The sequence below is a fragment of the Homalodisca vitripennis genome, chromosome 6 (genome assembly GCF_021130785.1).
Source record: "Homalodisca vitripennis isolate AUS2020 chromosome 6, UT_GWSS_2.1, whole genome shotgun sequence".
Taxonomy (NCBI): domain Eukaryota; kingdom Metazoa; phylum Arthropoda; class Insecta; order Hemiptera; family Cicadellidae; genus Homalodisca; species Homalodisca vitripennis.
In genome coordinates, this window is record NC_060212.1 from 118,241,380 (window position 1) to 118,266,161 (window position 24,782).

Here is a 24,782-nt window from a genome sequence, read left to right on the forward strand (position 1 = left end):
TTAGTTTTCATTGTATTCAATGCTCAATTTCAATCATGACCTAAAGCACTGTTCACATCACTTGCTTTGCCTTATCTTTGGAATAAAGAAATATCAACAACCAGATTGCTTCTTTCAATTCTGATTCTAATTAACTTAATAATGTTCATGAAGTATTGAATTTGAATATTTTTTGAACTCTAATTCAATATTATTTGATAATTACTTTTCAAGTGTTTAAGAAGTAACATGGGCTGCATGCTTCCAGGTGTGCGGTTTATTGGAATAGTTTACATATTTTTATTAATGATTTGCAATTAAAATATGATTTTAATACATGTTTATAACACATGTAAACATTATTTTGTATTGGAATACAAAGAAATGCTGACTCAGTAATTTAACAAATGCTATAAATTCGATAACTGAGCATGAAGTAATGAGTGATCCGTGTCCAACTTTTAACACTTTAGCCTACTTAAGATTTTCTTTCAGGTCATAAATTGTACACATAATATTATTAATGCATTTACCTTTAATACAGCAAATGAGTTTGAATCACTGATATAATGTTGCTATTTATCGCAGGGTTGCAGCCACAAACAACAGTGTTCTTGTTGCAGCGGGTTACGCTATTTTTATTGGAAATGGAAAATACAACCTTTGTTACTTTGAATATTTGACAAGTTTGGTTTTACCTCTTCGCAACCATAACTTTGGATAATATATACTATTTCAAAAGTTAAGTAATATGAAAAAATGTTGGTGGCACAATGGCAAACGTGCAGTTTTTTAACGGTTCTTTATCATTAACAGTGTAACCTTAATGATAACACTTGTTTGTTTCAAGGTAGAAAAAAATTAGTGATCCCAAAATCTCAAAGACAATCAAATGAAGTCTCCAAGGTCATTTAACATAAATGGTTGTACAAACCTGCTTGTTTCTAACAAAAATAATACAAATGGACGATATACGAGGTCTGTCCAAAAAGTATCCGACCGCCGACCAGTAGACAGCCGCGGCGTAACCAACCGGCTCGAACCGGTTATTGGAGGGGAGGGGCGAGCCTACTCCTTCCCATATTAGGCATTAAATACGATCCGGTCACTCAGTGAGTCACAGCGCTCTGTTCCGTACAGTACTGCCATTTGTGTGCGTCGCATTTTAATATGACTGAACGTGTTGAGCAGCCCATTTGCATTAAATTTTGCCAAAAATGGCCGCATATCAGTGGAGAGTGATGACCGATTTGGCAGGCCTTCAACGGCCAGAAACGCTGAAAATGTTGAACGTGTTTGTGCATCAATTAATGAAAACCGTCGATTGACTGTCCGAGAGCTGGAAGAAGATTTAGGAATACCAAAATCATCAGTTTGTAACATTTTACACGAAGATTAAAAAATGAACCGTGTTCCGGCAAAATTTGTTCCTCTGCTGCTGACAGAAGACAAAAAGAACTGTCGACTTGAAATCACACAGGACAATCTGGACTTGATCACAAGTGACCCAGGGCTATTTAAAAAAGTTATTACTGGTGATGAGTCATGGGTTTATGGCTACAGCCCTGAAACAAAGGCTCAATATTCACAGTGGAAAACTCACGAAGAGCAACGGCCAAAAAAAGCAAGACAAAGTCGAAGCAATGTCAAGACAATGCTGACAGTTTTTTTTGGCCAGGATGGCGTTGTTCATCACGAATATGCTCCAAGAGGCCAGACAGTAAATAAGGAGTATTATCTTGAGGTCCTAAGGCGGCTAAGAGATGCAATGCGAAGGAAACGACCTGAACTGTGGACAAGCCGTGACTGGATCCTGCACCACGACAATGCGCCAGCTCATTCCTCAAATCTTATTCAGTGTTTTTTGGTCAAACACAACATCAACCAACTACGACAGCCTCCCTACAGTCCTGACATAGCTCCTTGTGACTTCTGGCTATTTCCGAAATTAAAAATTCCTTTGAAAGGAAAAAGATTTGACGATGTTGAACAAATAAAACAAAATGCGACAAAGGACCTGTTAGCCATTCCGCAAAATGAATTTAAGGAGTGTTTCCGGAAGTGGGAGGAGCGTTGGAATAAGGTAGTGGCTTGTGGAGGGGAGTACTTTGAAGGGGACCAGATTGCCGTTGCCGCCGAGTAACGTCAGTTCATGCCAGACGTCAAGGTCGGATACTTTTTGGACACACCTCATCTTGTCCAATACTCCTCAAATGGTTGTAAGTTTATTTAACATGATGTATAAAAAAAATTTGATCTGACATTCCAGCCCTAAAATACTCACGTTAATCGAGAAGTTTGTCTACTATCTAGAGATCATTGAAAAGTCAAGTCGATAAACTTTACATCTTTTAATTTTGTGGTAAACACACATGATGGTATCCTAAGTAGTGTCCACTAATAGGAACTATTTTATTTATAGAAGCATTATTTACTACAAATATAATACAGAAATATTTGTTGAATACAATACAGTGTGCAGTACCTAAACTGAAATGTTTTAAAGACTCACTCATTTTTTTAATCAGAAGTTTATTCAATACAATGAATAAAAATGCAAATTTGACCTGACCTTGTCGCTCTCAATAGCCGCCTGCAGGTTGGCCGTGTCTGGGCGCTCTGTCTCCAGACGTTCCACTGTCACCTCCAGCTCCTGTATCCTGGCAGCTCGCTCCTGCAGTCCTTCCCGGAGGACATCTACCTCACTGGTCTAAAACAACAAGCCTTTACATTACCATTACTGTTCAACTGAGCTAATATATTATTTTCAAAGAGAACACAGAGACTGTTGTACCTTCTCCTGTAGTTGGACCTGCAGAGCTGCGATGCTGTCTGTGGCCAGCTGCAGCTCGTCGCGCAGACCACGCAGCGCTGGGTCCTCTGTGGGCTGCGGGGCTCGAGCCAACTGTCGTTCCAGCTCACTCACTTGCTGCACCAGTTGCTTTTCCCTTGCCGTAAGCGCCATATTCTGTTCGTTGACAGTCTCATGCTGTAACAATCCAAAACTGAGAGAGTTTATGTTACATTCAACTCAAATTACTTAACAAAGGATAAAGAAGTATTGGTTATATTAAGATCAGCCATGGAAAATAGGCTACATGCTAGCTAAAGTAATTTTATCTATTTCCAAAATGACTAGAAAATTCAAAAAGTGATGTATGACCACAGTGAGCCTGGTTTAATAAATGCCTTTGATAAGATCTCTGTAAACGCAACATACAGAGTGGCACTTAAACTTAGCATGAATACTCTTGATCGATGCTGTCCATCCGTAGAGTAAAGACTAGGCTCGGTGGCAAGTTCCTTGAAACTGTAAACACAGTTAAAGGTTCTCAGGGAGAAATTTTACCACCTCTTCTGTGGTGCTGGTTGCTGATGATCTATTAACTAGACTCAGCAATGAAGGCTTTGAAGTACAAGGATATGCAGATGACCTCGCAAGGAGTAAATGTGAGGTTGCATTAAAAGAACTCATGCAGAAAGCTTTGCATCTGGTATGGAAGTGGTGTGCAGAGGAGGGATTGAGTCGTTAACCCTTCCAACCCGTTTTTGAGAAGGAAGCACAGATCTGGTACGCAGCAGATGGAACATGTAGAGACAAAGGGATGGATCTTGGTGTTAAAGGACCAAACTTCTGAGCCTCTAAGATCTTGGGTTCCTCCCTGACCAACTTTCAAGCTTGCAATACATCTGTGTGTCTGCATCAACTTATCTATAAAACCGAAGAATACTAAGATCAACATCCTATCGGACATTCACAGCAGCACTGAGATCTCTCAGCAGCTACATCTTTGTGTCCAAAGTGGTCTGGGAGAGTCTAATAATACTTTAACCCTGGCTAACAGTAACAAAGTAACTCTAATGTCAGCACCGGGGCAAGAGGTGATTGCTAAAAATGAAAAGGCAGACATGTTGGCGAGAGCTTGAGATATTTCGTGACTCATAAGTCTGGAACCCTTTCGTGGCTTGGCTAAGTGTCAAGTCAGAAACGCTATCACAAAATGGGTAGCTGTGGAGACTTCTCTCAATTCAAATGAAGTTGTTCTTGGACTCAATAGACTGAAAATCACATTTTTCAAATCTGCTGACTGTATACTGCCCATTTAACAATCACCTGTTTAAGATAGGTATCTTAAGGAGACTGTTGTACATATAATTTGCGATTGTGAAGTTGTAACAGATTAACATCGATAAAACTCTAATTCAAATGGTTCGAGGTAAAAACAGTGAGTGGAAATTAACATATAACCTGTAGATGTAAACAAGCATGTATTTCATTCTATTCAAACATATCGTTTTGGGTTGAAGGCTAGGAGCTAACGACTTCCGTTGATTTCCGGTGTGTTACCCCCGTTTTGTGGGCCTCAACGTTTGTCGGAGAAATCTCAACCTTCTTTCTTCTCAATCGCAAGACAGAAAAGGGGAAGGACGTACTGGTGTCCTTTCTGTTCTTTTCCATGTTCTTTCAAAATTAACTTATAAATTGTTTAATAAAGATGATTTCTATTATCTCTGTATTTTTGTTTATTTCTAATTTCATCAAATAGTAACTTGAATACAGGAGTTTTCATTTAATTTGTGATTGAAGTGATGAATTTGATTTCGGTGAACACGTGCTCTGTAAATACTCTTAAATGTATATATTATGTTTGAAGTGGTGTTTTTAATGAATAAATTAGAGCTTTTAATTGAAAGTCAAAGAACATAATAATTTATTCTTCCTTGTTATTGAAGATCACATATTGGAAAATTTAAGTGGTTACGATGGAATGATCCAACATCAGTAAAGGAATATTGTAATAACTAAAAAGAAGAATATTAACTGAATCACAGTATCACAGGTAAGTGATAAATATCTAACATAATGTCCTACAACAAATTACTACCAACTTGGAGCTTTAAGATAAACCTCGATAACTGATCTTCCACATATGATGTCACCAACGTTGGGCAGTTAATTTTGACCACACACCAAACTTCTACAAATTTATTGCCTTGTTTCGGTGGAGACACCTGCACAGGGCATTCATAAAACCTGCTGAGGTGAGAATTTTAGCACCTAGGGACGTCTCGAGGTTTATCAAGAACCTGGGTTCAGGGTTAAGTCACTATAGATCCTCAGGATCCCGATGCCGGGGGTATTATCTTAACCTATCATTCCTTTAGTATCAGTTTCTTTTCAAATTTCCCAATTATGACACAGTAGATCATAATAACAGTCTAACAAAAGTACAGTATGTATGCGTAATAAACTTACTGCAGTTTTCAATTCCTGTAGTTCAGTCTGTAGTCGATTTACGTATCGCTGATAGTCTTTCATCGATTCATCATTGGTGCTATTTGTTGCATTCAATTGACTCTCCAGGTTCCGAACAGTCTGTACCAATTCTTCATTTCTTTGACGAAGCTCTTCTTCTAGTCTTCCATCACTTTCTGGCCCTCCACTAAGCTGCAATTTTACACAGAAATATTTTAAAGTAAAAACGTTCAATTTAACTTATTTCTACATATTGTGTGTTATTAGTAATTTCACTTACACAACAATGGCATTATTCATTTGCATCTTACCTACCATTGCAAAGAAACATGTTATGACTGATAAATTACTTATTTCCAAAGCTTTTTGAACAATTTATCATCTTTTACCTGCTGTATTCGTACTTCAGCCAAACTTAATTGTGAAGTCTTTTCAAGCAAATCAGTCCTGATTGTAACCAGAGTTTGATCTCGAGTCTCAAGTTTACTTCGCAGATCGCTCACTTCAAGCTCCAAGTCTCCCACTCGTTTTCTAAAACATATTACACACTACTTTTTAGGAATCTTTCATATCCTTGATTTGTATTAGTTATGTTTATTTTGTGTTTCTCAAATTTCAAAAACACAAACAAGCAAGTAATTGCAACAAGTAACATAATTGCAATGCATACTTATTGTTTAGATATAAAACATGTGCATATTTCTCTATAAAAATGGAGTCTTAAAAATTAATATAATTTTTGGTGATGCTTTAAGTCTTTGTTGCAAAATTCAAACAGATGTCATAAATTACGAGGACTGTTTTTTAAGTAAGGGCCGTTTTTTTTTTTTTTTAATAAACAACAATTATTTTTTTCAAAATACATTTATTTTCAGAATCTACATATTTTTTTTATTTTTCTACATAGTTGCCTTGTTTGTTAAGGCACTTATCATATCTTAAAACTAAGTTTTGAAATCCCTCTTAAAAGAAATTTTCCGCCTGCTCTGACAACCAGGAGTTCACGGCCGTCTTGACTTCTTCGTCGTCACTGTAGCACTTCCCGCCAAGATGATTTTTCAAGTACCGAAAAAGGTGGAAATCGCTCGGAGCAAGGTCGGGGCTGTACGGCGGATGATTCAAAACTTCCCAGCCAAAAGAGTCGATCATTTCCTGTGTCCGAGCAGCGGTGTGAGGCCTTGCATTGTCGTGGAGGATCAGAATTCCCTTTGTCAGCATGCCGCGTCTTTTGTTCTGAATGGCGCGTCGGAGACTGGCCAGGGTTACGCAGTAGGCTTCTGAGTTAATCGTCATTCCTCGCGGCATAAAGTTCACTAGCAAAACACCGCGCTGTCCCAGAACACAGTTGCCATAACTTAGCGCCGCGACAGCGTTTGCTTGGCTTTGACTTTGACTGGAGATGTTGTGTGCCGCCATTCCATGGACTGTTGCTTTGATTCAGGAGTGATATGGGATACCCATGTTTCATCTCCTGTGACAATTCGACTCAACATGTCGTCTCCTTCCTCGTCATAGCGGGTCAAAAAAGTCAAAGAACTGCTTAATCTCTTTTTTTTTGTGATCCTCAGTGAGGAGTTTGGGTACCCATATTGAGCACAATTTTTTAAAGTTTAGGTTTTCTGACACAATTTTGTACAGTACTGACCTGGACACTTGAGGAAATTCCATAGAGAGAGTGGTTATTGTGAACCGTCGGTCCTCATGAATTTTTGCGTCAACTGCAGTAACCAAATCTCCCGTGATCACAGATGGCTGGCCTGAGCGATTTTCATCGTGGACATTTTCGCGGCCATCTTTAAATTCTCTGACCCATTTCCGCACTTTACCTTCACTCATTGCCTTGGCAGCATACACCTCACAAAGCTGACGGTGAATGTCAGCAGCCGACATGTTTCTTGCAGTCAAAAATCGTATCACTGACCGAATCTCACACGCGGCAGGTGATTCGATAATCTTAAACATTTTAAAGATCCACAGTAATGCATACAGGTTAGCTACAGAGCTGCAACTGACATGAAGTTGTTCAGTAGGAATGCCGGGAGGCGGGGCGCACGCTCGTTACGGCAGGAACGCGAACTACTACCCTGTACGGGAGAGTGGCCCTTACTTAAAAAACAGCCCTCGTACTTATTTAAAGCGATTTGCAGTTAAATTAAATTTAAATCAAAGTTGGAAGTCTTTAAAGTTCAGTTATTGGTAAATAAACATGGTTCTCTTCTGGTCTTCAAAACAAATTATAATGACCCAAGATTATACGATATAATTCTACACTGAACTTCGCAATGAAATAAGTTTTTGTGTCCAAGACGGTGATAAGTAGAATCGATAAGTTTGCTGCACTGAATAAAGTTTTTACAATCCCAGTTGATCATGAAACTTCAAAAGGATTAAAATTTGATCATGTTGGTTTGGTTATGAAAAGCTTTCAGTTTTGAAGGTAAAAGATACTTTTAAAAGGAATACTTCTGACGCACTCACCCTTGAATGTCCGACTGCGCCAGTAGCGTAGCCTGACTGCGAAGCAAGTCGTTGTACGATCCCTCCAGACTGGCAATGTGACACTTGGTGTTAGCCAGTTCCCGCTCCACATCTGACACACGTTTACGTGATGCCCTCAGCCGTCCCTGCAGCTCCTCCACCTCCCCTACAGTCAACATTGTAGAATAGTACTTTCATCTCTTTTAAACTGCTTCCATTAAGTCTATAAGTGCCATAGCCACAATAACAAAAACAATAATGTATTTTTATTTAGATAAAAACAAAAGCCATGACATTTTTTTATTCAATTCAAACTCTCTAAGGAGAGTGAATAAATTCAACAGTATGTGTAAATATGACAATGTATCTTAGAAGAAACATTTCTGCTTAAACCATGAGTTAAAATATAAAATACAATGGAACACACTTATAACTTTCCTGCTTTGACAGCCTGCATCAACATTATAAGCAGGAAACTTTGTGTGGCTATATGCGACCAAGAGTTTTCTGCAGTTTATTACCCACCAAAATCACTGTTTTCTCCTGTCTTAAGCTGTAATGAGAGGATAGCATCAGCTTGTAAAGTGCATCAGCTTGTGACACAAATACAACTCGCTATGCTCATGACGTGACACCGACAATGACCAGTACTCGTCTGACACTCCAATGCTTCTGACACATTTGCCATCGTTATATTTTTAAAAAAAAGATATAGCACTAGTTACGTACTAATGCATCATTTGAATATTTTCTGGACAAACACCATAATTGCACAACAGCTTCAAAAACGTAACAAAACAAAACAACATCAAAATTAAACAACAAATGAATACCATATTAAAGGGAAAACTGGAATGCTCTATACTGATTGAGAAAGATTGCAGTGAAATAGAATATTTCAAAATATGTGATATTTTATGAGCCACCGCTTATGTGTTTCTTTCAAACCAGTGAACCCTAGAAGGAAGTTTTCAAAGTAAGCCTCCTGAATGTTAATTATTAGTTTCTTTCATATTTATTGATACTTGAGGAATAAAATAAAAATTTGTAAGTAACTTTTAACTATATATTTTGTTAACATTAAATAATTTTTTTCAGGTTACAATTTTCTTGAATTAAATTTTGAAAAAAAGGCTTTCAACAACAGTCCTTAATGAAATAATATTATTAACAAACAATCAAGGAAAAGAACATTGGTAGTTAATTTTCTTTTAGATCTTGTGTACATAAACACACAAACACACACACACACACACACAAACATTTTGCTTTAGAATTACTTCTTGTTAAAGAATCATTTTGTACAAACCTATTGTAAGTTACTTCTATAAACATAATTATAGAAAAATAAAATGTATTACTATTTCACTTTGAAATACAGTACTACCTTGTTTCTCCAGACTTCATTTACCATGATCTCCAAATCATTCAGATCAGTATTACAATGTGGATTGCATCCAATTTTTTAAAGAATAAACCATTTTTGTTGAATATCCAGTGTAAAGTTGTTTGAAGATTGTTTTTGACGATAGAAGGATTGTGAAGGAAACAGGATTTTTTCAGACATTTGCCATCGGTCACTATGACACAAAATCAGTAACACGTGTTTAGCATTCAGAATAATGCATAACAACACACAGACATTAGACTGAACAATTTTAAGTCCCTGCATTGATCTCCCCCAAGAATAGATCCAAGTTAATCATGTAACAATACGGACACAAAACATGATCACAATCAACCAAACTATTCACTTTTGGAACGCAACCAACAGCTAGTGCCATGGGTCGTAAGGTGGGACAGCACCACCTAGTAAAGTCAAATCGTTTTGAGTCTTTACTCGAAGGACAAGTGGATGTCAGACCGATTAGGTCTGAACCACACTTGTCCAGAATGCCAAATATGGGCTCCTTTACAGTAAGGCAGTAAAAAAGTAGGTATTCAGCAGTTTATCTGGATTACTTCCAGTTCTAATTAATCTAGATAATCAATGTTGTACCATATGTCAAAAATCTTATTGTGCAGGGTTGCATGTACAAAACTTTTTTTCTATTAATAAATAAAAATACTAATAATGTACTTTGGGATAAACATACTCGTTTTATTTAACATCAACCTTCTCTTTTCTTCTTGAAGAAAAACGAATCATTAAACTTCAAAAAATGAAAGAAATACATTTTTCAGAGTCAACAAATGGAATACTTTGCAGTTTTCAGGACGACTTTTAATTAAGTTCAAGGAGAAGAAAATGCTAGTATCGTTTAAAGGATCTCTTGGTTTTCTAAAATCCTGTATATCTTGTAGTGGAGAGTTCAGATACCATAATATGATTATGGTAATATTTAGCACTTTCAGAAGGGAAAAAGCCTATAATCATGTAGTAATGGATAGTTAAGAATTCATTATACTGTAACTTATATGAGCCTAGTTTATGTAAAAGAGTAAAAAGAGAAGGAATAATACAATTTTTACAAACTCTTAACTATCCATTGAAGTTCACCTACCTGACTTAGAGTCCAAAGTCTCTTGTCGTCTCTCCAGCAAGTTTTGTAGCTCTGTCTTCTCAGACACAAGAATCTCTATCGCTTGGATGTGATGTTTTAGAGCAGAAGCTCCTTCATCTGCTTTCACTTTAACTTCTTCTAGATGTGACTGGAGTTGAACTATTTGGGTTTTCTAAATCATACAACATCATTCTTATTCATGTTAAATTTTATAGATTTAAAGAGACTACATAATCTTTACATAGTTGAAGATAAATTATTTAAAAATAATTGTTTAACTTAACTGAAAACTCAAGCCATCATAATCTAGGTGTTTGCTGTAAACACCTGTTGTAAGTTTTGTATGTTGGAAAAAAACAGTTGTATTAGTTTTATGCTATGGTAAATAAAACTATATGTCTCTGTTAATAAAGAACAAAAATAACATTATTTTTGCAATGAATAATGTTACTGAGGGTCATTAACACACATAACCAATGACTTTGACTTAATCCTGTAAATGTAGATAGAATGGAAGTAAAATTCACCAACTGTCAGTTAAAGTAAACTACTGTTAGCCATTTTACTAACTATACTTTAAATCAGAAACAAAAACTGCATGCATGAATGAAAACTAAAAACTAACAAAGACTAAAAGTACACTATTTACCTAATTTAATGACTTTTTCAGTTTAGGTATAGGGTCATCTTGTGATACAAAACACTGTCTTACTTGTTCTCTAACATCAAACAAAGTTCTACCTGTTCTGTCAGTTGCTGTTCAAGCTCCATATTTTTTGCATGGCTATTCTTCAACTCCATTTCCAACTTCTTTGTCACCATTTCACTGGACATGTTGTTTTTTATCTCTTTTATGGGAGAAAAGGATGCATCTGGGAAAGAATAGTTAGGAGTGTCTTGAAAAAGAGGCCCATCTGGCGTAGATGCATTTACGTGCGGAGAATGAAACGCCGTGACATTCAGAGCAGCATTAGGAGCCAAGGCCAGGTCATGGACAGGATACGATTCTTGTGATAGCCCATCTGGGGGGTCGTTCCCAGAGGATAGGTTGTCGAAGAAGTCCGATGCTGACTGAGCATTAGGTCTCGGAGACGTTTCACTGAAGAACGAATTAGGTGAGGAACTTTGAAAAAGGTCCTCCGAGACTTTGGGTAGTGTGCTCAAATTCAAAATATCTGGTTGTGAATTCCCATTGAAAATTTGACAAAGGTTATCAATGCTGTTGTCCATGGCAAACACTGGTGAATCTGTGCCCTGTAAAGTCATATCATATTTTAGAATGGCAAGACTTAAGTAAATGAAAAGTCAACAAAACATTACATTTCTATTCCTCTCTTTATGTGTATATCTTTTTGAACAGCCTGTGTAATAAATAATAAATAACATTCACAGCATTTGCATTGTCACAAAAAAAATAATCTGGAGCCTAAAACCAGTAATAAGACATTATTATGTAATATTAAATTTATTCAAAATATATACACACTGAACAACACTTTTTGTTTACTTTACATTCTTGGTTCTCTACCAGTCATCACAAAAGCCTTGACACCTATCTAGTTGGGATAAGAATTAAGTTAATTTATTACTGGTTTCTATCTTCTCTCCATCTTATTGCCTGATACTTATTAACCATATTCCTTTTTGTATAAAGTGACATCTAGTAGAGTATAAAGATTTGAATGTTATCTGTTTGGAAAGGTATTTTACAGTTTGCATTAAATTCTTGAGAACAATTGAATATTGACAGTATAACTTGTTTACCTGTCAATAATGATTAAAACACCTTGTTGATTAATTATTACTATGTTACTTTAATTTCTGTAGTTGACCTACCCAAATATCTGTTTATATTCCATTACATAAAATAAATAGTTTGAAGAATTAAGGAAAAACATAACTTGTTTTATTTAACATAATTTAACGAGAACATTTATAACCATAGTTATCTGTATACCAAGTTAAGTAATATAGGTATTGAAAGCCACATTGACTCTTAAAAATGTTATATAAATCAAAATTTTAATTTTTTATTTCACTAACTGAAATTTTTATATTTGATATCAATCCGTAATCAGAAATTGTATTGTTCCAAATGATATTTGATTTATAGATCAGATACAAAAGCTGGAATCCCTGCTTTACATTTCTTACATTCCATGGTTAAAATAAAACAATAAAAATTTGCATTACACTAATGTTGGAGCTTGGGTTTTCACTATGTGACAGACTGTGGATCGAGCCCCCATTCTCACTCATAAAAGTGGTTGAATCCTCATCTTGTTTTTTTCTTGAAGGAGTGCTCCTCCCAGACTCACTCTGGCCATCTTTGTTCCTTTGTTGGAATTGCTTCAGCTGCAAACAATTTAGAAAATTTAATCTAATGATTAAATTAACCAATAACCAATCAAAATGTACAACATAATTTAATTAACTAGTGTTAAAATTGTATAGTCGTTTAGGTCAAACATTCTTCACAAAAAAGGTTGTAGGTCTTTTCTTTTCTGTAATAAAAATTCACTTAGAGGAGGCTGTATTATTGTGGTTAAGGGACACTCCTGATAGTAAGTGAGCCAAAATGAGTACAATTGTGAAGATAAAGGCACAGAACAGTATATGTATGGCCCTTATCTTGATTAAAAACACCCCAATCGATAGTCTTTAAAAGCTTTCTGGAAGTTTTAACGATCTTTACAAAACAAGCTGACTGTTGAAAGGAACTATGCTATTTTTGATCAAAGTGTTAATACTGCATAAACTGCTAGAGATATGTCAATAATTAATAAGTCAACAACCACTTTTCCACACGTCCTAACATTGGCCACTGTAAATTTGTTGTCAATGTGTTAATATCATATACACTGCCTGAGAAATGTTGACAATTAACATGTTCATAACCACATCTTACATACTGACTGTTCTACACGTCCTAACTTTGATACTGTGTCTTTAGTTGTAGACAGTCTCCGCCGTCTTACGTCTATGAGGAATACGATACAAGGACTTAATAAACACTGTAAGGGAATCCACCAAAAAGATGGGACTTTTCAGAAGCATACTATGTGAGCTTCTAGTATCTTCAGAATATTGAAAGTCTTTGAAGAACTTCTAGAGTTTTTTTTTTAATTTTCTGCAGAGGACAAAACAGAGGCAGTTTACAAATGTGTAGGTCACCTTGAGTAAATGTTTCAATTCAAAACTTATTTCTTTTAAGGTATTTATTGCTATGCAATGAACCCAGTAGAAGGATGTCAATGATTTATTGTTTCCTGGAGATCACTGCCCTCCAGACTTTCACCAGCAGTATTAGTAGAGAAAGATTATTTACCCTCCTGAATTCCACCAGCAGTATAAGTATAGGAAGATTCTCTGCCCTCCTGAATTCCACGAGCAGTATTAGTTGAGCAAGTTCTCTGCACACCTGACTTCCATCATCAGTATTAGTAGAGGAAGATTCTCTGCCCTTTTGATTTCCTTCAACAGAATTAGTAGAGGAAGATTCTCTGCCCTCTTGACTTCCACCAGCAGTATTAGTAAAGGAAGATTTTCTGATCTTCTGACTTCCACCATCGGTATTAGTAGAGGAAGATTATCTGATCTTCTGACTTCCACTATCAGTATTAGTAGAGAAAGATCCTCTGATCTTCCGACTTCCATCATCAGTATTAGGAGAGGAAGATTCTCTGCCCTACTGACTTCCACCAGCAGAATTAGTAGAGGAAGATTCTCTGCCCTCCTGACTTCCACCAGCAGTATTAGTAGAGGAAGATCCTCTGATCTGACTTCCACCAGCAGAATTAGTAGAGGAAGATTCTCTGCCCTCCTGACTTCCACCATCAGTATTAGTAGAGGAAGATTCTGTCTGTTAATTTCTGGGTATCATTCCAACAAATGTCCCAAGTAATACATTTTGAACAAGATAGGCTCACTTAAATTGTATTAGTTAATCTACCTGTAAATTAGTGACCACAGTACATTTATTACCTCTTTACAACATCAAGTGACAACAAAGATTTTTTATTACTCAAAGCTCACCATTTTGGATTAAAATTGAAGAAAGTAATTGAAAATTTTACAAACATTTAATCACAGAGAACTTTCCAAATTTCAAACTCTTTTTCTGCAAAAAAAAATGTATTATTAATTTTTAAATTGAATTGTTGAACAATTGGGTTTTAGTTTATGTAATGTGAATGCTTTGCGATAGATTTCTGCTCTCATCCCGTACTTTCAACTGTGTTTGTTACCAGCTTGATCAACCACACCGTAAGAACTCATTTCTCTAGATGCATTTAATAAAGCTTGATTATCAGCTTAAATTACTTTTATACCCACTTACCTGTATTCTCATACAGTAATATAAATCTTTTAATTTGTCAATATCTTGTAACTTTGAGAAAATAAATTAGTCTTTACTCATTAGTATTTTTTTAATTGAACAATATTCACTCAATATACATCTTTCAGTCATTATTAACAGAGTCCAACTAGTGTTTTCATTGATAAATTAATACATATGCTGAACTGTAATTAATTATAAATATACCCATCAATGACAAAATCTGTAAGACTTTCCAAGACAGACTAATTTATTGTAAGAATTATTGTTGGACTCTGCCCAGCATCTCATAACTGATCTGACAAGCTGAATAAAAAGATTCTAAGAGTTGAAATGGAAAACTTGTCTTGGCTTCACCTTAAAACAAAATAAGTACTTAGTTAGCTTTTTCACATATACCAGTAAGATCTTTAAAATTGCTTTAAACACAGAAAAAACCAAGACCTCTTAAGTGGAAGACCTGGACAGTGAGTGATTTGTAATGAAGAGGGGGAAAATGAGGCTTTCACTCTTGCCTAAATCACCACAGAACACTTTGAAAATTGTACTTCATATAATTTAACCTACAACTGGCAATGGTGAATTTCTATACTGACAAGGCATTTTTTGTTTCTTTTCATGTTATATTTCAAACATTCTATATATTAAATGGGTTGTCATAACTAACCCATCATGTTGCATACTGTTTTATTCTGAAGAAAAAGCCTGTATATTTTATATCACCATTTTATTAAGTTTTTGTAACCCTTTAGACAAACTCAGGTGTAGAAAAAAAGTTTGCCCTTAAACGAAAAAAATTTTAACATAAACCACATTAAGCCAAGGAAACTAAATATGAGTAGTTTGAATAATGCTCCAGTCTTTCTGGAAAGGAACCGAGATTTTAAACACGGCGAGACTTTCATAAGCGGTCTACACTCTTTATTCGATCGTCATTATCAAACGATTTCGGTATATTACCAAACTTCGATATTATATAAAAGTCTACCCGCCGCTTATTAAGTCTATACCCTTAAACACTAACATGGGCTACTTACAAAAGATATATAGCCTAGGCCTAGACCTACATAAATCATCTGAATATATGAGAACATAATTTTTACTTGTAATAGGAATGTTACTGTATTTTACATGATAATTAAATAAAATATTATGTAAAATATTTGGTTTCGGTTAGAATTATTATTGAAATGTGTTCAACATTCATACTTTAATAGAAAGTTTGGAAATTATCTTTAAAAAATAATTTTTCCTGATTTTTAATATCACTAAAAATAAGAACGTGATAGATACAGATGAGTTTAATAACATATCTCATTATAAAAGGTAGCCTATATCTAGGAACGTGTATTACTCTACGCTACAAGAAAAAGTTCAAGCCCCAGGGTAGACCAACCCTTAGCGGGTTAAGAGCATAATCATCTTGATAACGAATAATAATATATTAGTATGTAATGTTAGGCTAATTACCCTTTTCTTAGCTGATGCAAGCTTCTCCGCTCTTCGTAATTCTGCCATGTTGGAACCTGGATCAGATGTGGATGTCTGGTTGGATTATTTGATAGCTTCGTTTACTCTCAATTCGCTTGCTGTCGCTCGTCTCGTTCACAAGCTGTTTTTGACAGACAGACGACAGGCAGTGCCAGATGGGAGCTCACAGCAGCTGGTTTTACAAGACTCACGTGTCTCATTCGCTTTGGAAATTATATTAGCCTGTTACAAAATATTGTTCGTATAGTATACAGTACAAAAGAATGATACGTGATATTTATCAGAGCAAAATTTTAGTATGAGCTAAAAGGTTTGAAAATACTATACCTTTTAAACCAGTATGACTGTATTAAAAAGGAAATATAAGGTATAAAACCATTTAAACACTTTAACTGAGCATCATCGAACGTATATACCATAAAAATACTTCTGTATATAGTTCATCTGTAACTTTTTTATAATATGTGTAAAATATTAAATTCTACATTATATATGCCTTCTTTATATGTATTTCTTTTCTTGTAATGTCATACGGTATGCAATAAGTAAATAAATGATCATATACATAGGAATCAGTTTGAACTATTAAACAAATTTTAAATGATCATTAACTAATTTTGTAGTCAGGCAAATATAACCTCATAACTCAGCAAAAAATTTGAGATTTTTTATGCAGTAATTAGTTTTAAAATTTCTAGACAAATTGTGTCTCCAAAGGCTACAAATACGTAGCTTCTTACTCTGATAAGGAAAAGAAAAAGTTTAGCTCAATGTAGCTTCATGTCGTTTACCTTGTATGTATATGTATATATATATATATATATATATATTATATATATATATATATATATATATATATATATATATACATATACAAAGCGACGTCAAAAATTCAACACAATAAAAATCCTGAAATATTTTGGCATTATTGTGGACAACTATTTTCAGTCAATAAATGTGCCATGACTGCAATTCAACATCTTGAAATATTAAAGATTGTGTTAGCAGTTTTCAACTTTTTTTGACACATTCGAGGCAGTCTTTGACATTTTAATGTTTGTAAATATAAACTATTTTACGCAGAACTATTATTGTAAATACATTATTCTATATTTGTATCGAGAAAAAACTAAAAAAAATAAATCATCTTGATATAAAATCATAAAGCTATCTTTCGTTATTTAAACAATATCCATTTAAAATTTGTAAATTCAAAGGATCTTTATAGTAATGAGCTAGAAACACCTAACTACTTTAGATCTCTTTGGCATACAAGATACCTCTTTGGCTTAACTCTACGGCAAGAGCGTGGTTTACAATTTCTCCACTAGGTAGCAGAAGCTTCCAGATATAATAAGGAAATTAAAGTATTTTAATATAGAACCTCATCATGATATTTACAATTCTTCTGCGTTCACGATTTTTGTACGTGGTCTATTTCTATGTATCACAAAATAATATTTAGCACTAAAATGATAAATAACTGTGGTAAAAATGAAACTTTTGCTCGGATTTTCATATATGTAAGTATGCAATCATATTGAAACTCTGTTCTAAAAATTATTATTTAGAACGTATTTTGTCGATTGTTAAACATTTCAGAGTGACTGTAATATTACAAATGTATACTACTATTGGATTTTTTGTTTCTGTAATTTATTTTGTCATGTTGGCAGCCATTCCTTGGTGCATACCTTAGTTCTCAATTCTGCCGTTCTCAGCGCGGGGATAGCGCTCACAGTCACCTCTTTTAAATGGCGAAGGCCGTTCACTGATTGGTTGATAAGTAGGCCGTGACGTCACCAGAACGGAAACTTACTTATATGGCTAGTGTTGACATCAGCGGCCATTCCAGTTTATGCTCTCGCGTCGTGTGGTTGTGATTGTGCTATGAAGAGAAAAGTTTAGAGTGAGTCATCAAGGAAGTTACTCGAAACAGTCAGTGTTGTTTAAAGTGTTCATGCTGGATATGAGTTAAGTAAATTAACTCGAACTTAAATTTATATTGTTTAGTTGTGTTTTTGTGAATTGTTTCTTTACATCAAAAGTAAAATCTATTAACCTCAACATAGACACTATGGCAACAGATGCTCAAAGGTTAATAACAATTTCTCTCACCAAGATTGCTCAGTCACGCTCTCAAAGAGGAGGTGTTAGCCTGCATAAGAATTTACTGGTGGCAACTGTTCTCCAAAAAGCAAGGTTCATCTTCATGGAAGAAGCTTTCAACATGGTCAACGGTCCTTCTACTTCTGCTGGAGGATATGCTGCAAGCACACCAGAGGTTCAGGAGTACAGCTACATCGATGACGACAATTTGGTTGCACTAACAGCAGAAGAAGCTGGTGTAGGAGTCTCTTCTTCACAGCCTTCCTCTGAAGCAGAATCTGCATCAGGTGATTTGAGTTTTTTACAATCACCCATCACTTATGTAAGATGTCCTGAAGCATTGGAAGCAAACAAAGAAAACCATGCGCCTTCACCATACTGCCCTCAAACTGGAGAAGCTCCAACTTACCTTGATTTGGATAAGGCACCTAGAGAACAAAGTGTTGTAATCCTCAGAGAGAGATCTTCCCCCTGTTCATCTTCAAGGTGCCTGAAAAGAAGAAGAGCTGTTGCTGAGTGGGAAACTGAAGAAGCAGTACTCTCAATTCTTCCGAAGAGACATAAGTCAGGTCTGGAGCACGAGAGCGGTGATGATTCCGTTTTCTTGGACGATTCGACTCTGCTGTCCGACTGCGAAGAAGTAGGTGATGGAAGTTCGACAACTATGGAAATAGACCGCATCACAAGTTTGGTTTCCATATTTAGTTTTGGTGGACTGAGTGCAACTGCTGGTGGAAGTGCAACCGACCTGAGTACGACTTCAGGACTGGGTAAGCTGACTAGATCGACTTCAACACCTGACCTCTGTTCAGCACAAGCAAAAGAAAGCGTTGATGCATTACAGCAAAGGCCTTTCCTTGCTATGACAGTATAAATATACATTAATTGACGATATTTGTAAATTATTTTAATTTTAAGAATTGTCCATTTTTCTTAAATGTAGAGATTTGTTGTTAAAGTATGGCCTATTTGGACAGTCAGTCTTGTTAATAAATTATTAAAAATTCACTAAATTAAAGTGAATATAATGTTTCTTACTTTGTAATTTTGCTATTTGTACTTTAGTTTTAACAAATAACTGAGGTTTTGAATCAAATTCAATCTAATTTACTAGGCTACCTGATTAATGAATATCCTAGGTCTTAATCTAGGACTAACAAATATTTCAATGCTAAAATAACTTTATTCATTTAGCTCAAATGTGCTGATCTAGTGATTAACCTAGGGATATTACTGTCCAAACTAAATACTTTTACTAGGCCTAGGCCTATTATTGTAATTTTTTATTGAAAGAGGAACCAATTGATCAAAACAAAAAGGAGAAATTTATTTTATTTAAAATTTAATTCTTTTAGATATTATTAGTATGTATAAAGAAAATTAGCTGATGCCAAATCCTCTATAAATGTATCTTATTGTTTCACTACAATTCAATAATGACACACTGTACGTTTTTGAAGCTGTATGAGTGTAGTCTATTTATTCCTGTAGTGAAGTTGAACATAAAGAAAGCTCTATACAATAGTTTTATTACTGTGTTTGTTTATCCATGCTTGTATGAGCGTAAATGTTTCAAGGTAGGCCTAGAAACGAAATCTTTTCATTTTAATGAAATGCTGGACTGGCCGCCCATCGAAGTTACCAACGGGCCTTTACTTTTATACAAAGTTAAATCCTTTAAATATTTTTGTATTTTGGTAATTCTACCAATGTGATATAAGTGAGAATATCTTTTTTTTATTGCACATATTTTATATTGTTCTGAAAATATGTTATTGTAAATAATTCTTGTACATAAAAGTAAATGTTTTATTGTAACGTAGCTACATAAATATCCAGATTAATATATCTGGTAAGGGGAGCAGAGGCCAAGAAACTCGTAGTCAGTTGAGGATGTTGCCAATTTCGTCTTAGGTCCAGTAAATTTTCTAAGTTTTTATCATGATACTTAATTGGTGGCCTTTGCGATTTACTATTGTTTTTTGGGAAATTGTCAAAGTAAAAATATCCAAACTTGTTTTCATCCTGTCGTAACTTAGTGACTTTATTCTGTTGAAAGTCACTATCATCTTTACCTTATATTTTTTATTGTTCTAAAATTTGTAATGTTTCACTATGTTTTTACTGTTACTACTGTTAGTTATATAGGTGACATTGTTTACTATTCTGAAAATAATATCAATTAATGTTGAAATTCATTAAAAGAAATAACGTTTTTATTTAAGACAATTATTTTTTTGTACTTGTGTTGACATGCACAATTTTGTATAAAGTTCAGCTCTGTTTTAAGAGACTGTTGTGTATTTTTGTAAATAAACTGATATGATTTGCTATATTAAATAAAAAATGACTATCCTGAATGTTTGTTTTAATTTTCCTTGGTCTCACAATTGTATTATTTAAATGTAGCATTTGACAGAGACTTCTGTATTTTTACGGTAATTTGGAAATGAAATATGTTGGTAAACATTATTATTCTTATTTTTAGCCTGAATAAATACAAGTGTAAAATATAATTTCATCATTAATAAGCTACTTAATATTTTTTGATGGAGGCATGCTGAAGTTATTAGCACCTTGACTATTAAGATATTTGTTTTAATTTTTACAAAACAATTACTAAAAGGAAACTTGAGTAAAATAAGATCACTGGGATCAAACTTAACAAACTTGAAATGTCAGTCGGCTGTCACGAAGAAAGAAGCAGCAACAGGAGAATTGCATAAGAGGTAAGTATTTTTTCCAGTTGTATATCCTACACATTTAAGAATACACAAGCAGTCAAACTTTTATCTGTATTACATATCTACAAACAATATTACTTCTGTGATAACATGTAATATTACTCTCGCTTTCTAAATTAATTCTACACTCATATTTTGTCACCTAGTCGAAACGATTCAGTTTTAAGCAAGTAAAACCACTGCAACAAAATTCATAAAGTACGATATAGAAAATGGTTTTGAAATGATCAGCATAATCTGGTGTGATCTTGACATTTTTGTGAATGGCTCCAATAAACTTCAACAAAGCACTAGTTTGCTCAACGCATGCAGTAGGGGAGTAAATTCACACAACTATTTTGTTAATAGTAACAAAATTAAATTGAGGTGCTGATTTCTACTGAGATTATGTGGTTGTCTTCAACACTCCATTAACTCAACATCACTAACTTACTAAATAAAAACCCAGATATAACAGAATCGTACTTGGAAGTTTTATCCTGGCCTCTTACAATTTTATTTGCATCATAAGCGCGCACAGAGTTCATTATTTGTAGGTGCCTGACATACCATGGGGTTTTGGGGGTATTCCAACAGAAATGGGGGGGAAATGTTTGAAAATTGTGAATTTATGAATTTTGAAGCTTTTATAATTATTGTTTCAAAACACAGAACTCTTGTAAACCACAGCACTATTTTTCAGTGAGCTATTGTAGAATACACCATTTAAGTGGTGGCTAGGAGGGGCAGTAGGAAATAGGACAGAGAGGAACAACTAATTATAAACATAACAATATAAATAACAAAACCCGGCATCGGCGAGCTAAATAACCTAACTCTTGTACTTCAATAATAGTATAATTTTTGTACCAAAGTTATATAACAAAAATCTCAACTTATAAGCAGGTGCTTGTGTACCTATAGCACCCCCCCCCCCTTCACCCATCATATGCACACCAGTGGTCTGCATGTTTTTAAAATCATGTATAACTGAATTTCTTTTATTAGTCTCTTGAGCTTTGAATGATCTAAGTTCCTGTACTGTAGTGCAAAGTCACTTTTATCTGATTGTCCATAAACAACCTTGATTCTTATATTTAAACACTTCAGTTAGTAGTGTGAGCTTAATTTAACTGTAAAACTGTTGCATTCACTTCAGTACATATTTACAAGTACAGTACCTCCACACTTTTCATTCGATTTTATGTTTAACTAAAACTTAATGGCCCAGGCATAAACAAAAAAACTGCATAATATGGAAAAACAAGTTTTAATTTTAAAGCACTTTCATCAGAATGCTATATGACAACTTTACCATAATTATAAAGGCATTTTCACACAAAAAGACAAGAAATTAAATGTATATTGACATAATTTTTACCTTGCTACATTCTACTAATTTTCTCTCATCATTTGGTTATTCAAAAGTAATGCATTTTCTTACTTAAAATGTTAACGTTATATTTCATAAGAACTATGAGTTTATTTTTTTATGATCTTTTGGGATAAAACTATTCACAAATAAGTTTCTAAGGAGGGGGCTGCAAATTATTTCTGCCTAGGGCCCCAAGAAAGAACAATCCACCACTGATTCCAAGCTCTCACCAAATGAACTAAATGGTAAAATAAATTAAAGTGGTAAATTTTTATTTTTTTTTATTTATGAGTTATGGTAAGTTTATTTGTGCAAGATGGTTGTTAAGAAGTTTAAGGGAGTTGGTATGGTTATTTGCAACCATTTTGTGGACTAAAACTTAAAAGTTAAATGAAGTTTAATTTGAACAAGTTTCAGATTAAACCCAGAATACTCATGGCTACTTTAAACAATATATTTTTCTGGGAAAATTGATTTTTTCCTTCATAACTTTACTACACTTTGAGATAAAAAAAGCGTGTTAAAAAGAGAAGTAATTTTAACTTAATGGATGCTAAGGAACAATTTGGAATATTTTTACTGCTTGCATATGAAAAATAAATTTATAAATATATTTTGTATGTACAAAATATATTTATATTCAACTTACTATTATGATTGTAGTTCATATCACAGCTGCATATGTCCTAAATAATCCATCAAAATGTTATAGCTGTGGCTCTGATAGATTTTTATTTAAGAGGGAATGGTAACTCAACATTTGTAATTAGGAGGATTACTGTTTCAGTATTTTAAGAAAACAAAATTTATCTTTATCAATAGCTCTTATTTTTTTTTTTTAAATAACTATGATTTGTTCAGGGTTTAACTAAATATTTTTTTCAAATTGGACTTCATTTATTTACTGTGAAATTTTTAAGTTTGTTTGCAAGTAACCAAACTGCCTCCTTAATTACTGGGGGCTTTATATATATTGAATTAATTCGAGATGTGCCATTGCACTGTGTAGTTTGATTCTTCTTCCCAAATTAAAATTTCGTTAGGGTTGAGATTCTTAATTAAAATTTTTATTGAAACAATTATGAAAAATTCAAGCAGCATTTAATGTGCAAAGCTAGAAATTGATTTTTGTGGAAGATCTAAAGATAAATAGTGATTTTTTTCAATCCTAGGCGATAAAACATTGGACATCTCGGGGAAGGGGCAATTTTTGTTATTTATTTAACAAAATATACTAAGCCAGTTCTAAAAGAGGACTTTCTTTCTTTTACACAGAAAAACACATTTTTTACAGATATTTCCTACATTGGGCTTAGATATGACTAAACTCGTTGGCCAAGGCTATGACGGATGCTCCACATTCAGCAGACATATAACTGATGTCCATCAAATATTTCAGCATCTGTACCCAAAGGCTATATATATTCACTGTACGTCACAGGTCAAGTATGGTTGTGATTCACTTATCGTTCCTTGTGTAGGAAACTGTCCTGGCATTGTAAATGACTATCAAACATTCTTAGGTTAGAGATGCATTGAAGACCAAATTTCTAATCTAGTACAAAAATAGGGAAACTTTGGGATTGTGCGAAACTAGGTTCTTTTCAGCGGCAGGGTGCCATCAATACATTTTTGGAGCTCATTCCAGCTATAATATCCACTCCTCAAGAGTTTTCTGAAAATAACAGGGCAGTATCATCATAAACCACATATCTTCTCTCAGGGATTGAAGAGTAGTTTTTCATTTCACTTGTTGCGAATTTTTATTTAGCTCAACTTTATCTTTATCAAAGTACCTTGAACAAGTCGAAAGTGAGTTATCAGCCATAAACTATGGTGATGATGTGATAAATACCTTACAAAGTCTACGTCAACTAATAAAAAAAGGCAAGGAAAATGACTGAAGCCTTTTCTGCATTATTCAAGAAGGCACAACAAACCTTGATGAAAGATCATTTTGATATATAAGTATTCCTCGACAAACAAAGAGAGACAATACCCCTCACATCATCGCAGAAGATGAGTATTACTTTAGAACAGTATCCATACCATGCATAGACACGCTGATTTCTGGTCTTGTATATCGGTTTGGTGCAAATTAACCACCGTAAATGCCTTTGATGTATAAAGTCGTTAACTACCCTTAAGCTATTTTATGAGATGGAGATATTTTAAATCACAATTAATTATTGAATTTGAGTGCCTGCTGTGGTGTAGAAAATAGTGTGATGCGCAAGACAATGATAAACCAACCAAAACAAATTATGGCCGTCTTGGATAGCTATGATCAACTATTCTACTCTAATGTCAACTACTACATTAGAGCTAGTGGTTTACATTAAACTACTATAGTATCTACAGCTGAAGTTTAGAGATCATTCTCGTCACTGAAGAGGATAAAAACATACCTTTCAAATTCCATGAAAAATGATCGACTTACGAGATTAGCCCTATTATCAGTGCATTACCCAGTTTCCATAACAGCAGACGAGGTACTTGAGATGGCAAGAACAAGGACGAGAAGAAT

At 34.4% G+C, this 24,782-nt stretch overlaps 2 protein-coding genes across 3 annotated transcripts in view; one reads left to right on the plus strand and one right to left on the minus strand.

Moving 5' to 3' along the window:
• Window positions 1–16,186, minus strand: part of LOC124364811 (golgin subfamily A member 2-like) — a 38,354-nt gene extending 22,168 nt beyond the window's left edge. For both annotated transcript variants that reach the window (XM_046820585.1, XM_046820584.1), the window contains exons 1-9: window positions 16,028–16,186; window positions 12,412–12,573; window positions 10,960–11,472; window positions 10,219–10,390; window positions 7,715–7,880; window positions 5,626–5,767; window positions 5,237–5,428; window positions 2,774–2,968; window positions 2,552–2,689 (exon numbers count right to left, since the gene is read on the minus strand). In XM_046820585.1, the coding sequence (XP_046676541.1) occupies window positions 2,552–2,689; window positions 2,774–2,968; window positions 5,237–5,428; window positions 5,626–5,767; window positions 7,715–7,880; window positions 10,219–10,390; window positions 10,960–11,472; window positions 12,412–12,573; window positions 16,028–16,075 (1,728 nt within the window). In that variant the 5' untranslated portion in view covers window positions 16,076–16,186. The remainder of the gene's footprint in view (window positions 1–2,551; window positions 2,690–2,773; window positions 2,969–5,236; window positions 5,429–5,625; window positions 5,768–7,714; window positions 7,881–10,218; window positions 10,391–10,959; window positions 11,473–12,411; window positions 12,574–16,027) is intronic.
• A 1,684-nt stretch (window positions 16,187–17,870) lies between these two features.
• Window positions 17,871–20,517, plus strand: LOC124364812. Its single transcript, XM_046820586.1, has one exon. The coding sequence runs from the start codon at window positions 18,126–18,128 to the stop codon at window positions 19,029–19,031; it is 906 nt and encodes a 301-aa protein (XP_046676542.1). The 5' UTR covers window positions 17,871–18,125; the 3' UTR covers window positions 19,032–20,517.
• Window positions 20,518–24,782: the final 4,265 nt, after the last annotated feature.